The sequence below is a fragment of the Podarcis erhardii genome, assembly GCF_964252035.2.
Source record: "Podarcis erhardii genome assembly, chromosome: W".
In the NCBI taxonomy this organism is placed as follows: Eukaryota; Metazoa; Chordata; class Lepidosauria; order Squamata; family Lacertidae; genus Podarcis; species Podarcis erhardii.
Genome location: NC_138506.1, coordinates 13,410,194 through 13,426,661, shown reverse-complemented (window position 1 = coordinate 13,426,661; position 16,468 = coordinate 13,410,194). Strand labels below are relative to the sequence as shown.

The 16,468-nt window shown below is 42.1% G+C and overlaps 1 protein-coding gene across 1 annotated transcript; it reads right to left on the bottom strand.

Annotated features, from left to right (window-relative positions):
* Positions 1-2,839: 2,839 nt before the first annotated feature.
* LOC309333231 (zinc finger MYND domain-containing protein 19) lies at positions 2,840-15,235 on the bottom strand. The gene is made up of 6 exons (XM_081846656.1): positions 14,989-15,235; positions 14,494-14,553; positions 11,651-11,757; positions 8,377-8,517; positions 4,781-4,961; positions 2,840-3,561 (listed from the first exon to the last, which is right to left on the bottom strand). Exons 1-6 carry the CDS (start codon positions 15,037-15,039, stop codon positions 3,418-3,420), a joined length of 684 nt encoding a protein of 227 aa, XP_081702782.1. The 5' UTR covers positions 15,040-15,235; the 3' UTR covers positions 2,840-3,417.
* Positions 15,236-16,468: the final 1,233 nt, after the last annotated feature.

The following is a 16,468-nucleotide window of genomic DNA, read 5'->3' as shown; positions in this document are numbered from 1 at the left end:
GCTTTCTTGATGTCTAGTGTGTGTGGGGTGTGTGTGTGTTAAAGTTTCTGTTTGTTACCATGTTATGTATTTTTGTGTTTTAATATTGCAAAAGCGCTGTGTGTTCCTCAGATGAAGGGCAGTCTAGAAATGTCATAAGTAAAAATAAAATTGTGTTAGGCTCTGCTGTGTGAGGAGTGCGTTGAAAGAAGGGGAGTTTTAAAGTCTCTTTCTCATGGATTTCAGGGTGACTGAAGTACAGTAAGTTGGTCAATCAATAAAGATTGACTTATGTACATATGAGGTGGAGCAACTACTGCTGCTTGGAAGTGTAGATATGAAGGAATCTGCGGGGGAAGGCACAAAGCCTATGTGGAACAATTTTAAAATGAGATGGAAGAGACCACGATGTTTACAAACTATGGGAGGATGCACTGAAAACAAAAAGGTATTGACTTCAGAACTCTCTTGTACGAATTTTGAGTTTTGATAGCTGCAGCTATTCTTTTCTCTGCTTATCCTGCTCTTCCTGTTAGCCACTCAAGTATCCCTTTGGTAAAGGGTGGGAGACAAAAGTGACACATTTCCCTTGTTCAATATAGCTACAGGCAAAACACAGAAATAAGTGGTCAGATTCAAGTATACCCAAGAAGCAATGATTTCCTTTGACTGATAAGTCTTGAAAAACAGGCTCAAATTGGGGGCACTTCAGGGTAGAGAAACATTGGCCACTGTCAGGAGAGCCTAAACTAGCATTCCACAACATTGCTTCTGCAGAAGACAGTGATGGCCACCAATTTAATGTGTTAAAAAAAAAAAAAAAAGGATTAGGGACAAATTCACGGGCAGCCATTGATGGCTACTAGCCACAATGCCTCTATGCTCTGCCTGCTGTCAAAGGCGGGAAGGCTTCTGAATACCAGCAGGTGGAAACCAAAGGTGGGTAGAGTGCTTTTGTATTTGAGTCCGGCTTGCATCAGGTTGGCCACTGTGAGAACAGGATGATGGAGCAGATGGGTCATTGGCCTGATCCAGCAGTCTCTTCCTATGCTCTTAATCTCGTGCCCTCCTGCTGCTTTGGACTACAACACTCATCAGCCCCAGCTGGCAGGGCTCAGTTGATTTAAGCTCTAGTCCAAAACGGCTAGGTGAATAATCATGGAAAGCTGCCTATAAACCACTCTGCTAAGGTTGCAGTACAGGCCTGCCCAGCAACTACAGTGGTACCTTGGGTTACAGACGCTTCAGGTTACAGACTCCGCTAACCCAGAAATAGCTTCAGGATGAGAACAGAAATTGGGCCACGGCGGCAGCGGGAGGTCCCATTAGCTAAAGTGGTACCTCAGGTTAAGAACAGTTTCAGGTTAAGAACAGACCTCCGGAACGAATTAAGTTCTTAACCCAAGGTACCGCTGTACTTTTATTGGTGGGTCACACGTCTATGCCACCACCACCACAGCCCACAGTGAAATGCCAAAAACCATCCTAGTTGTTACTGCATCCACATCTAACATCCATGTTGCTGCTAGGAGGGCCACAAGGTACTGTTCATGGAGACTGAATTGGTGACAGGCTTTTCAGTTATTGATCCCCACACTATAGATAGATGAAAAGGATAGGTTCCTACTCTGGACTTAGAAACTGGCCTACCTGGACTTACCTGCCTTGGATCCAGATATCAATCAGCAACACATGGGCTCATTGTGGCTGGGTAGAGGTAGTCTCAACAGGAACCATGCTCTCCCCATGATTTGCATGGATGGGGTCTTCTATGTTTGCACACAAGAAATGAAGCCCACCTTACACTAAGGGTCAAATATCAGGTCTGTTTCCACTTACTGCTGATGGTGGTAAACAATTACATTCTTCCACCCATCCCCAATTCTGAGCCATATATTGGTATGGGCATAAATAGAACCTGTCACACAGACACCTGGTTTTAAGTCAAGTGTCTCATGGAGTTCCACACATAGATACGTGCAGAGTCACTTAGTTTTTGCAACTTTAAAATACCTTGCTTTGAGAAATGTAGTGGCATCCCTTCACTGGACCACTGGCCTGTCTCAGAGAATACACAACTTATTATTCTACCTACTTAAACTACTCAAAGCAAGTTTGCCTTTTAAAAAAAGTCTTACACTACTTTTAAAAGGTTTAAGTCTCCAGAGGCAGGAATGAGGAATCTGTTGCCTTCCAAACGTTGTTGGGCTACAAATCCCACCATCCCCAACTATGCTGATTGAAGCTGATGAGTCCAACTACATCTGGAAGGGCAGATTCCCTATCCCTAAACTCAGGGTAGGTGGGGGGACAGAGGAGAGATGTGGAGGGGCAGCCACCAAGTAGGTATGCAAGAGTACGGCAGAGAGTCATGGTTTGGCACATAGATGCTACAATAAGAAACTATTCCCTGTTCATCTTAAAAGATTACAGCAGGACAAAAGGGCAGGGGAGGACTAACAATAATGCTGTACTGGCCTAAATTCAACAGTGACATGCCAATATAGAATTTCCTATGACTGTACGCCTTTCAATGAGAAACAGGGTCATCAGTCACCAATCCCGAACCTCTGCTCATGGAAGCCTGCTTGCACCTTCACCTTACTGCCCATGGTTCCTTGTGGAGTGGTGGAAATATCATTAGGAACTATGATAACCAGGATGGGGGGGGGGCATGATTGCCTCTACAAACAGATGGGGAAGAACAGTGATGGGAAGCAGCTAAGTGGCTTTTGCAATCTTCAGAGGAAAGTGTCACTCATGGGGAGGGGCGGGGAACAGACCAGCAACATGCTGTTGATGGTGGTGGACAATCATTCACAGCTGCTCAAGTTTTTAAAAGAGCAAAAAAGGCAGCCAATCCATTCCAATCCTTTACTTGCAAACACAACTTTCCATGCAGAGTTGTTCAGATTTAACTGCTGATGTTCTGAGCTAGCTCCCCAGGCCTTCTCCTAGCCACAGGGGGAGGGAAAACTTTTTTTTTTTGTTTCTCTTTTTGCTACTGGACAGTTATTTCAACCAACAATGTGTTCTCACTTGAACATTACAGTAAATGAGTCCTATGTAAGAGACATTCTAACAAAACAAAAACAAAAAAACCTTTGTACATAACTTTACAAACATATTAACATATAAATAACAGAAAGCTTCCAAGCAGGAGAGCTTCCCCAGTAGTCTTTTTTCTCTTTTTTTCTTCAGACGCTTTCTTTTTTTAACACTGGAAGGGAAGAGTCAGTACCTTTCCTCAAGCATCACAGGGATTGGTTTGTCTTTTTATATATATATAAAAATCTCTCTCCTCTCTCTCTCTCTCTCTCTCTCTCTCTCCTTTTTGTCAGTGCCTCTGGCTTCAAGTGAGCAGTCCGTGCAAAATGGGCACCTCCTCCTTAACCTTCTGGGAAGGTGCCCTGTGGGGCTAAGGCCTCAGCCAGCTGGTCATCGTTCTGGTCCAAGCTCTTGCTGAAAGACTCGCTTCTTCTCCCGACAGTGCTTCTTGTGGGCCGGCCAGTCTTTCTGCTGGCACTGCGAGCCGCAGTACCGTGCGACCTGGCACCGCCCACAGATGTTAAATTCGCGTAACTGGAGAGAGGAGTACGGGACAAAAATCAGTATCCCTTTTCAGGGCCCCTAGAGAAAGAAACCCCCCCCCAAAAAAAAGCCAACCAAAAGGGTCCTAAGGTGGCCAGTCCCAGTGCAATCTTTGTAGGAACTAAAGCAGGCCTGGTCTGGATCTGAGTAGAACAGCCTGGGAACCCTACAAAATGCTGCCTTGATTTTCATTGTGGATAAAATATTATCCAGCCCCCACTGGTGCATTTCTCTTGTTTATGAACCTGACGGTCTCATTACGAGTGTCTTCTTCACCCCCACCCAATCTTACACATTCTGAATTCAATGGGACTGAGTAAACACGTACAGGACTGCACTCTCAATTTATTTCCCTCATGGTCTACAACAAGGATAGGGAGCTGTGTCGCTCGCCACCCCCATCTCCTGCATTGGCCAGGTTGAATGGGGCTGAGGGAGTTTCAAGCTGAGGTTCCCCACCCCTGGGTTTATAACTATGGCTTTGGAACATAGAACACTACCTTACACCAAATCAGACTAGTATGGCCCAGTTCAGTGTACTGCCTATGTTGCACAGAAGCAGTGCTCCAAAGTTTCGAGCAGTGGTCTTTCACAGCTCTAGCAAGAGACTGAACCTAGGACTCAAAACCGATGCTCTCCTGCTGAGTTCGAGAACGCTTCTATATCCACAGACCTATTTACATATTTTCCTCCACAAAGCATCCAAAACTGTCATCAGAGGAACAGATTCCCTTTGTACAGGTTATCTTTTCGGGTGACTTCTATCCATCCTTCTATACAACAAAGTTACTTCAGTGAGGTTTAAAACCAGAGCTATTCATTTTGATCTTGTTTCCCTATGACCCTGTCCTAAGAAAAAGTGGGCTAGGAAAAGGGGGGTTGGGCCTATGCGCAACACTGACTTTTCCACACCGAGAGGTAGGGTGAAGAGTTATCCAAATAGAATGGTAGCACAGTCAGTTGTACTTCACAGAACACCACTGAGAGAGAGATGTGTCTGAAGCTTGGAAGCCGCTGGCCAGGATAACTATTTAGGCTAAAAACGGTGCAGAGAAATTCCTTGCAGGGGGTACAAAGAACACACTAGCTGTGCCTAAGGACTTTTTGGTTTTTTAAAAAGAAGCAACCACACTGAAGAGGGTGAACTTGCAGCAGCCAGCCTAGAACAAGGACGGTCTTATCCATGACTTGCTTCTGGTTTTGAACGCACCTGTTTCTCAATCACTGTGCAGGGAGGGTAGTGACATTCATAGTATGTGCACGAACTCTCCTCTTCTTCCACAACATCCCCATTAGCGTTATAATAGCGCGTCACATTCAGCACCGGAAACTGTTCCTCTATGGGGTCTGTGGGAAGCTGCTGGATCGCCAGCCAGTATAAGCTTTGTTCCCTTCAAGAAAAAACAGCAAATTAAACATTTCCGCAGCAAGCTTGTGCTGCACCACTGCAACATGTTAAAACTCCATCCCTCTCAAAGCAGAGAGTTTATTACTTGAATGGCACACAAAAGATGAGGAAGTAAAAACGGTTATGATTCAATGGGCCAAAGATTTTGGTTACAATATACAATTAGAGGAGTGGATTAAACTTTGGAAAGAAGGAATGAAATTCACCGCATGTATTACGATAAAGGAAAATGTTATGAAAATGATATACAGATGGTATATAACCCCTGTGAAACTTGGAAAGATGTTTAAAGTCAGTAATAAATGTTGGAAGTGGAAAGGGACACGACAGGGATGCCCAATTTCCCCTCTATTGTTTATATCGGTACTGGAGGTTTTCCTTAATATGATTAGAAGAGACCAGCTGGTTAAAGGTATACAGGTCGGAACTAAACATTATAAGCTAAGAGCATTTGCAGATGACTTAGTTTTGACATTACAACAGCCAGAAACTAGCACAAAAAGAGTTTTGGAACTTATTGAAATATTTGGTCAGGTAGCAGGTTTTAAATTGAATAAACACAAGACAAAGGTGTTGGAAAAAAATCTTACGGTGGAGGAAAAAGATAGTTTTCAAAGAGAAACTGGTTTGGAAATTACTAAAAAGGTAAAATATCTGGGGGTGAATTTAACATCTAAGAATGTGAACCTATTTAAAGATAACTATGAGAAATGCTGGGCTGAAGTGAAGAAAGATTTTGATATATGGTCAAGATTGAGACTTTCCTTGTTAGGCCGAATTGCTGTAATTAAGATGAATGTATTGCCGAGATTGTTGTTTTTGTTCCAGACATTGCAAATTTTAGATAAGATGGACTGTTTCAAGAAGTGGCAGAAAGATATATCTAAATTTGTCTGGCAGGGCAAAAAACCCAGAATTAAATTTAAGATTTTGACTGACGCAAAGGATAGAGGGGGCTTTGCCCTGCCGGACTTAAAACTTTATTATGAAGCAGCAGCTTTTTGCTGGCTGAAACCATGGCTACTTCTTGAGAATACAGACATTCTGGACTTGGAAGGTTATGATAATAGTTTTGGTTGGCATGCATATTTATGGTATGACAAGGTAAAGGTACATAGAAATTTTAAAAATCATATTATTAGGAAAGCATTGTATAATGTATGGAATCGATATAAAGATTTGTTTGAAAGTAAAACCCCCAGGTGGCTGTCACCAATGGAAGCTAAGGCGGTAAAAAGATTGAACATGGATACAGACTGGCCAAAATATTGTGAAATTATAGAATATGATGGTGAAAAGTTGAAACTACAGAGTTTTGAGAAATTGAAACCTAAAGTCCGAGATTGGTTACATTATTACCAGATTAATGAAACTTTTAAGCAGGACAGAAAACTAGGATTTCAGAAGGAGAGGTCAAAGTTAGAAACAGAATTGCTAGAACCCAATACTAAGAATTTGTCTAGAATGTATAATCTGCTGCTAAAATGGAACACACAAGATGAAACGGTTAAATCAGCCATGATTAAGTGGGCACAAGATATCGGCCATGATATTATGTTTGCTGACTGGGAGCAGTTATGGACCACAGGTATTAAATTTACGGCATGTAGTGCCCTGAAAGAGAACTTAATGAAAATGATCTATAGGTGGTACATGACCCCAGTCAAGCTAGCAAAGATATATCATTTGCCCAATAACAATTGCTGGAAGTGTAATGAATGTGAAGGAACCTTTTATCACCTTTGGTGGACCTGCCCAAAGATTAAGGCCTACTGGGAAATGATCTATAATGAAATTAAGAAAATCCTTAAGTGGACATTTGTAAAGAAACCGGAGGCTTTTCTCCTGGGCATGGTCGGCCAATTGGTACCAAAGAAAGATAGGACCTTTTTTATGTACGCAACAACAGCAGCAAGAATCCTTTTGGCGAAGTATTGGAAGACTAAAGAATTACCTACTCTGGAAGAATGGCAGACCAAGGTGACTGAATTTATGGGACTGGCAGAGATGACCGGCAGAATCCGTGACCAGAGGAAAGAGACAGTGGAGGAGGACTGGAAAAAATTTAAAATCTATCTTAAAAATTGTTGTAAAATTTCGGAATGTTAAGATGTCAGGGGATTGGACACAAAGAATTACAGCTATAAATCGAAATTTATAAAGCAGAAACTCTTTTTAAAGAGAACTAAATATAAAAATGGGATGAAGAATTGCTAAAAATTTTGAAATTTGGATGCAGTGAAGGGGAGGTTTGGGGAAGTCGCATTATGTTTGTTTGTTTTTTGTTTATGTTGTAAAATCAATAAAAATTATTATAAAAAAAAAAAAATAAATGTTGGAAGTGTCAAGAGAAAGAAGGGACATTTTATCACATGTGGTGGGAATGTAAGAAAGTGAAATGCTTTTGGGAAATGATTTATAATGAGATGAAAAAAATGTTGAGATACACCTTTGTAAAGAAACCAGAAGCATTTTTACTTGGTATAGTAGGGAATGATGTTGGAAAGAAAGATGTGAAGCTATTTAGATATGCAGTAACAGCAGCCAGAATTTTGTTGGCCCAAAGGTGGAAACAGGAAGAAATGCCAACGAGGGAAGAATGGAGAATGAAATTGATGGAGTACGCAGAAATGGACAAATTAACTGGGAAAATTCGAAACCAACGCGATCAGAGATTCACCGAGGACTGGAATAAATTTACAGAGTATATGAAAACTGTGTGTGATCAGGAAATAACGACTGTTGGATTTCAAGAAGCTTTGTGAAGAAATAAACTGGAATGTCGCTTAAAAGAGATGATAAAATAGGGAATGTCAAAGTGCAACATAAATGTATGAAATGTGAGAAGTTGTGATAAATATGAAAATTGTCAGATAGGCTGATGGAAGTCAAAAAGAATGTATAAGTTAAATTGGATGTTAAATTATAAATGAATTGGTTTATTGGAAATTTGAATAAAAATTAATTCAAAGCAGAGAGGTGACAGTAGCCACAATCACAACATACCTTTAAAGGACTCTGATACAGCCTTAAACGGTTATGTCTTCCCCTAAAGAATTATGGAAACTTTAGCTTGTTAAGGGTGCTGAAAGTTGTTATAAGGCCCCTGTTCTCGCTAGCAGACATACAATTACCAGAGTAGTTTAACAACTGATTCCTCATTCAAGGGAACTCTTGAGAATTGTTGCTGTTTGAGTGGAATAAATAACCTAGGGTGGGAGACATATCCTCCCATCTAGGGCCAGGCCAGAGAGAACTTAGCACCACAGTTTCTTCAGATGCAAAGAAACACACATAAAAAATCATCAAGGGGCTATGCAAAGAAACACATTCTGGAGTTGTTTGACTTCCAGCCCCTTTTGTCCCTCTTGCCTGTGACACTGTTATTGAGAGTTTACCTTTGTTTACTAGAGATTTCTTCGGCTTTGGGCCTCCATCCCCATGGAACCAATCGCAGGTTGTCTAGACGATTGTCCACTGTCACTGCATTCAAATGCACGACTTGAAAGCCAGGGGCGATGCCCCCCCGATGCCTCTCCCTGAAAGAGAAGACGAGCCACCTGCAATTCCTGAAAGGAAGAATTCTGATGCTTCTAGTTGCTTGGACTCCTATAATACATCATGGGCTGCCCTTGGAAGGCAGTATGGAAACTCCAACATGCTCAAAAAGCTACTATCAGGGTTCTAACCGGGGCAGGTCATTGGAGACAACACATCTCAATGGATGCAAAAGAGCTTACCAAGCTTACTTTGACTTCAAGGTGCTGGGTCTGAAAATTTAAAACCTTACATGTCTTAGGACCCAAGGCATAAAGGACACCCACCCCCCTGTCCAGTTCTTAAGATCTTCTGCTGATGACCTTCTGCAGGCATCCCTGCAGTTAAGAGATAAATTGGGTGGTGATCAGGGGAAATGCCTTAGAAATACACCTGGCATCTTCTAGGTAGCAGGCAAATTCTTTTTTCTTTTAAGTCACCCAAGCTGTTAAAGGGAAAGGATCATAGCTCAGCAGTAGAGTCTCTGGATGTAGGAACCCTGGCTTCAAGTTGTGGGTAGCCCTGTGGCACTTGGATGGGTTGGCACATTTTGCATGCAGAAGGTCCCATGTTCAACCTCCAAGATTTCCAAGTAGAACTAGGAATGTCCCCTGCCTGAAACCCAGGAAAGCTGCTGCTGCTGTCAGTCAGCATAGACAGTACAGAGCTAGATGGATCAACCTCCTTCTAAATATATGGCAGTTTTGTATGTTCAAATTATAGAGAGAAAAAGGGAGGGGGGAAAGATACTTTAACACACAACACAGCCCACTTTCCTTTTACATGGTGGCTCAGTTTGTACATCACAGTAAACCTTAGCTAATGATTTACTGTGAATGTATTTGTCTCCCCTCTGCTCATACTAGAAGAAAACAAACCATGATCCCTTGAGCTTACAAGATGTGTCCAAAGTAGGGACTATGGGATAGAAGTTAAGAAAGATCTAGAAATGTGGTCAAAATTGAAGCTTTCCTTGTTGGGTCGGATTGCTGCTATAAAGATGAATGTATTGCCAAAAATGCTGTTTTTGTTTCAAACTTTACAGATTGTGGACAAGATGGATTGTTTCAAGAGGTGGCAAAGAGATATTTCTAAATTTGTCTGGCAGGGCAAAAAGCCCAGAATAAAATTTAAAATATTGACTGACGCTAAAGAAAGAGGGAGGTTTGCCCTGCCAGACATGAAGTTGTACTATGAATCAGCAGCATTTTGCTGGTTGAAAGATTGGCTACTTCTTGAGAACACTGACATTTTGGACTTGGAAGGGTTCAATAATGCCTTTGGGTGGCATGCATATTTGTGGTACGACAAGGTAAAAGCTAATAGAGCATTCAAAAACCATATTGTCAGGAAAGCTGTGTTTAATGTCTGGACAAGATATAAAGACCTTTTGGAAAACAAGACCCCAAGGTGGCTATCACCTATGGAGGCTAAGGCTTTGAAAAAACTCAATATGGAGGCCAAGTGGCCGAAATATTGGGAGATACTAGAACAAGATCAAGACACATTGAGATTGCAGAGTTTTGAGAAACTAAAAGATAAAGTGCGAGATTGGTTACACTACCATCAAATTAGAGAGGCCTTTAACTTGGATAAAAAAATAGGCTTCCAGGTGGAAAAATCGAAATTAGAAACAGAATTGTTAGAACCTAAAACTAAGATACTTTTGAGAATGTACAACTTGCTGTTAAAATGGAATACTCAGGATGAAACAGTTAAATCAGCTATGATTAAATGGGCACAGGACATTGGTCATAACATTATGTTTGCTGACTGGGAAAATTTGTGGACCACCGATATGAAGTTTACGGCATGTAATGCCTTAAGAGAAAATATTATGAAAATGATCTATAGGTGGTACATGACCCCAGTCAAGCTTGCAAAAATTTATCACCTGCCTGATAACAAATGCTGGAAATGTAAAGAAACTGAGGGAACATTCTTTCACCTTTGGTGGACATGCCCAAAAGTTAGGGCTTCTGGGAAATGATCTATAATGAACTAAAAAAGGTATTTAAGTTTACCTTTCCTAAGAAACCAGAGGCCTTCCTTTTGGGCATTGTCGGCGAATTGGTGCCAAAGAAAGATAGAACATTCTTTATGTATGCAACAACTGCAGCAAGAATACTCATCGCAAAGTATTGGAAGACACAAGATTTGCCCACCCTGGAAGAATGGCAGATGCAAGTGATCGACTATATGGAACTGGCAGAAATGACTGGCAGAATCCGAGACCTGGGAAAAGAGTCGGTGGAAGAGGAGCGGAAGAAGTTCAAAGAATATCTCCAAAAACACTGTAAAATGTTTGAATGTTAAAATGATGTTGGATATAAAGAGAATAGGGCATCAGTGACATGGTAAAAAGAAATATGTAAAAATGTTTTGAAGAAAAAAGGGGTAAGACCAGAGTATTATTATGTCGAGACTAAACAAATGATATAAAGGATTAAGTTATAAAGAACATGTGATAAATGGTTTTAAAAGGAAAGGAAACCAAAGGCATAATAGGTTGAAATGTATAATATTGAATAAGACTGGAAAGAGGGTAGGGAATTGCTGAATTTGATCGTGTAAAGGGGAACACAGAAAAGGGAGATGTGAGGAAGTCAGGAAAGAGGGTTATAAAGACAGTAAGTAAGAAATAATTTTTTCTCTGTTTTTTGTTTTTTTCTGATTATCTCTCCTTTTTTTCACTTTTGAACTGTGCTGTTTTGGATTGTCTTTTTTGTTTTTTCTGATTGTCATATTTGTTTTATTATGTAAAACCTTAATAAATATCTTAATAAAAAAAACAACAAAGTAGGGACTATGGTTTGTTTCACCTCCAACAAATCACAATCAGAAAGCTAAAAACAAACATTGGCTACACACTGTGGGTTGTCAGGAGAAAATCAAACCACAACCCCTTGGTTTGGACACAATGCTAAGCCAGGGATTGTGGTTTGTTTCTTCCCACCATGAATGGGGAGAGGTAATACAGACGCTATCTGCTCATGCACAGCAAACCATGGCTTATGGCTTACCCTGACACGTGAGAGTTGCCATTATAGTGCCCATCTCCAAAGACTATACATACACATGCCTCAGCAGTCTGGAAACCTGCAGCTATGTTATCCCCTGCACAATGATACCTACCACAGTAACTCATGCAGCAGGCGTCCGAACCCTCTTCCTCGGTTTTTGTCAAATGCAAAGGCAAATATTCTAGCACCATTTCCATCTGCGTCGACCTCCATCCGAGCCTGGCCAAAGACAGAGAACACATCTCTTCATGCATTTTGTTTAAAATATTTGTATGCTCATCTAAACATCATAGCAGCTTCAAATACGAAACAAAATAAAATGTAAGTAAAACTATTAATAGACAGAAACGTAATGGTCATTAAAACAGAAAACTGCAAACCAAGTAAAGGAAATGTTAATAAAAAAAGAAATAGCAAAATATTAAACACTTGGGTTAATAAAAGTTTTCTCTTGTCACATAAAAGATATTAAATGATGGTGCTATGCATATTATGACTAGGGGAAATGTTTCAGGAAAAGGGTGCCACCAGACGAGGGACTCTGTTCCCAGTCAACACTCTCCTAACATCTGAAGGCAGAGGCACTCTGAGTAGAGCCTCTAAAGTTCAAAATCAGTCAGGTCTATATCAGACGAGAGAAAGTGGGTCAATAATGGACATGGGAAATGTCAGATGAGATGCAAACTCTGCCTCAGGAACCCAGTTTATGTGCTTGAGTTAACAGACTCTATATAAGATCAGAGCCTTCTTGTTCAGTGAGCCTGAGGATATATATAAATCATGATGAGTCTCTAATTTCCCCCCAGACACCTCAAAAGCCTGTGCAGAACCTGTTGATATCAGGTAAATGAATGGGTGAAAGTGTAATGTCAGTGTATTTCAAATCTGCCCCTTTTCCAAGAGCAATACATTTTCTATGAAGCTCCCCAAACTCCAATCTAAAAATACATGAAGCCTATATACAGGTGAAACTCGAAAAATTAGAATAACTTTTCCATGATAATTTCAGTAATTCAACTTAAAAGGTGAAACTAATATATGAGATAAACTCATGACATGCAAAGCAAGATATGTCAAGCCTTCATTTGTTATAATTGTGACATTATGGCGTACAGCTGATGAAAACCCCAAATTAACAATCTCGTAAATTAGAATAGTAAATGAAATCAGCAAAACAAGGATTGCAAATAGAGCAACATTGGACGTCTGAGAAGTAGAAGCATGCATATGTACTCAGTACTTGGTTTGGGCCCCTTTTGCATCAATTACTGCCTCAATGCGGCATGGCATGGATGCTATCAGCCTGTGGCACTGCTGAGGTGTTATGGAAGACCAGGATGCTTCAATAGCAGCCTTCAGCTCTTCTGCATTGCTCGGTCTCATGTCTCTCATCTTTCTCTTGGCAATGTCCCATAGATTCTCTATGGGGTTCAGGTCAGGCGAGTTTGCTGGCCAATCAAGCACAGTAATCCCATGGGCATTGAACCAGGTTTTGGTACTTTTGGCAGTGTGGGCAGGTGCCAAAGTCCTGGAAAATGAAGTCAGCATCCCCATAAAGCTCGTCTGCAGAAGGAAGCATGAAGTGCTCCAAAATCTCCTGGTAGACGGCTGCGTTGACCCTGGACAGTGAAGCACAGTGGACCAACACCAGCTGATGGCATGGCTCCCCAAATCAACACTTCACACTGGACTTCAAGCATCTGGCATTGTGTGCCACCCCATTCTTCCTCCAGACTCTGGGGCCTTGGTTTCCAAATGCAAAAGTTGCTCTCATCAGAAAAGAGGACTTGGGACCAGTGAGCAACAGACCAGTTCTTTTTTTCTTTTTTTTTAGCCCAGGTAAGACGCTTCTGACGTTGTTTCTTGTTCAGGAGCGGCTTGACAAGAGGAATACGACATTTGAAGCCCATCTCCAGGATCCATCTGTGTGTGGTGGCTCTTGATGCACTAACTCCAGCCTCAGTCCACTCCTTGTGAAAGCCCCCAACACGTTTGAATGGTCTTTTCCTGACAATCCTCTCCAGGCTGTGGTCATCCCTGCTGCTTGTGCACCTTTTTCTTCCACACTTTCCCCTTCCGCATAACTTTCCATTAATGTGCTTCGATACAGCACTTTGGGAACATCCCAAAGAACATCAGCAGACTTCCCCATGATTGTGCTTCCTACTGAACCAGACTGAGAGACCATTTAAAGGCTCAGAAACCCATTGCAGATGTTATGGATTGAATAGCTACTGCACCTTTTCACAATATTCTAATTTTCTGAGATTGTTAATTTGGGGTTTTCATCAGCTGTATCATCACGATTATAAAAAATAAAGGCTTGACATATCTTGCTTTGCTTGTCATGAGTCAATCTCATATATTAGTTTCACCTTTTAAGTTGAATTACTGAAATAAATGAACTTTTCCACGATATTCTAATTTTTCGAGTTTCATCTGTAAAAGAAAATGCATTCTAAAGTAAAGCTACTCCTGATTCTGCAAGTGAAGGACAACTTGCCTAGTTATCCTACTTCAGAGAACAGTTTGAGTCTTTGGAGAACTTGGTACTTTTCATACAAGTCCTCAAGTCCAAACCCAGATGTCTGGATCGGGCCAAGTCCTTTTATGACCCACAAGCTGTTTCAAGGGAAAATGCCTCCTCTTCTCTCTCTGCCAACTTATTCAGATAGTCATTACTGTATATGAGACCACTGGCTTTCATGAGTTTGCTTAAAGCAGGTTCCTTAGACAGTCAACCCTTCCTGTTTTTCATCTACCCTAATTACTGACCATGTCAGGTCAGGGTTCATATGGAGAGCCACAGGTTCCCCATCCCTGATCAAGAGGAATAATAGCTGACATGTGGTCCTCCCAATGCTCTTCCGACCATTGGATATGCTGACTGGACCTGATGGGAGTTTGAATTCAACACTTGGAATGTGGAAATAAGGTAGATAACATGGTTCTTACCTCAAAAGAGTAACTCTCCACAAGTGGAATGTCTTGCTCATCAATCAGTGTGTACTTTGTCTAGAATAAAAAAGGAAGGATAATTAAATACTTTATATTGTGGATACTTTTCCAATCCCTAGCAAGGCACTCTTCGTTCATTTCAGCACAACAACACTTTAAGCTATTCCAGGGCACATCTTACACTGATGCAAAGAGAGAGTAAAACAGAGAAAAGGGACCTAAACGAAAACCAGCCTCCCGCATCCTTCTACCTTTAATAATAATAATAATAATAATAATAATAATAATAATAATAATGGGATCATGGAACCACAATGAACCCAGTGACGTCACAGAGCAGGTCAGACGCGCGAGGGGGCAGTGATGTGATAGAAGGGGCGCGGATCTCCCAACATAGAACACGCTCGGGCACGGAAACACACGCACACCGCATACAGACGCGCAAATCCTATTTCTCCCACTCCGCGCCGCCCCACGGAGCCCCACGCGCACCTTGCCGGCCACCCGGCCGAGCCGCACGATGCCCAACTTGAAGTCGGTCATGGCCTTGGCCTGGCAGGGAGCGGAGAGGAGGTGGGAAAGGGGAAAGCGGGAGAAGGAGGCGGAAGAGGCGCAGGCCGGAGGGAGACCCCGATGCCACGCGCCGCCGCCTCGCGCAGGAGGATGGGAAGCGGGGGGCGGGGCAGCGCGCGCCGCCACCGCTGATGCTGCCCCTCTCTTCTGCCGCCGCCACCAACTCCTCCCCCCTCCCCCTCCAACCTGAAGCCGCGGCCCGCCAATCAGCGTGCTAGCCGCGGCGACGCGTCATTGATAGCCGCCCGAGGGCCGCCCGGCGCGACCGAGACGCCGCATCACGTGTCCGCCGGCGGCGGCCGATGACGCACATCGCGCTCGCGGGAATTCTCTCTCACTCCCGTCCGACGAATGGGCACGGCTGAGCACGCGATGAGAACCTCCCTCCTCCGCCTTTTAAAGGGCACGTCCCATATATATATATTAAGAGAGAGAGAGCATTATGTGCGTGGTGGGGTATCCCATATTAGTGCACGTATAGTATATTTTAGCTTTGTCTGTTTATATAAATCCTGTACATATTACTGCGTGTCTATAAAAAATAAAATTTACGCCATATAAAGTACCTTAGTGTGCACCGATAAAATATATTGTGACATTGTTATAATAATTTTATACACACATTATGGACCACACTCCACAGAAAGCTAGTCCCTGTCCTTCAAAATTAAGAAATGCACCCCCAGTCCCTCTCACTACCAAGGAAATGTAATAAGCGAATAGAAAGTGAACCTACCCAGTTGATGCTGACAAAAAACTCCACATGCACACTGTATAAAATAATATGTTTCACCACCCCTCCTTTTCTTTCCCATTTAACTCTAACCAATTTTAAATCTACCACTATGCTGAAGTTACCTTTCAGCCTTTCCTTGTCATCCTTTGGAATACAAATCTCTACACTTCCTGTGTTAAAGAGAATCCTGAACAAGTGCTTTGAGAATAAGGCTGACTTTCATTCACTCTTTCTGCTCAGTTGTGATAGCACCCAATGATATGTAAATGTAATGCACTAAGGTACCCGTTTAATCTTATTTGTTAGAATAGTTCTCGCATCTTCGTTTTCTTAAAAGTGTAACCTAGCCAGCACTTCACTCTGAAGTTTCAGAAACAAAGTTTGTTCTGGAATCTGTGTGGTTTCTCATTTAGAATCTATTTTGCATTTAGCATAGCAGTTTGAAAGCACATCAAAGTGCAAGTAGATAAATAGGTACCGCTCCAGCGTGTCAGGATCTCCGCTCGGCCAAGCTGATAAAGCTCATCCTCCTCCAGCCGAGCCTTCGGAATCGCCTCCTGACGATAATAACGACCTGAGCCTTTGATGAGGCCTCAGGCACATTCCCATCCAGCAGAGAATCCAGGAAGGTAAGGCCAGGAAGGTAAATGGCATTTCCGTGCG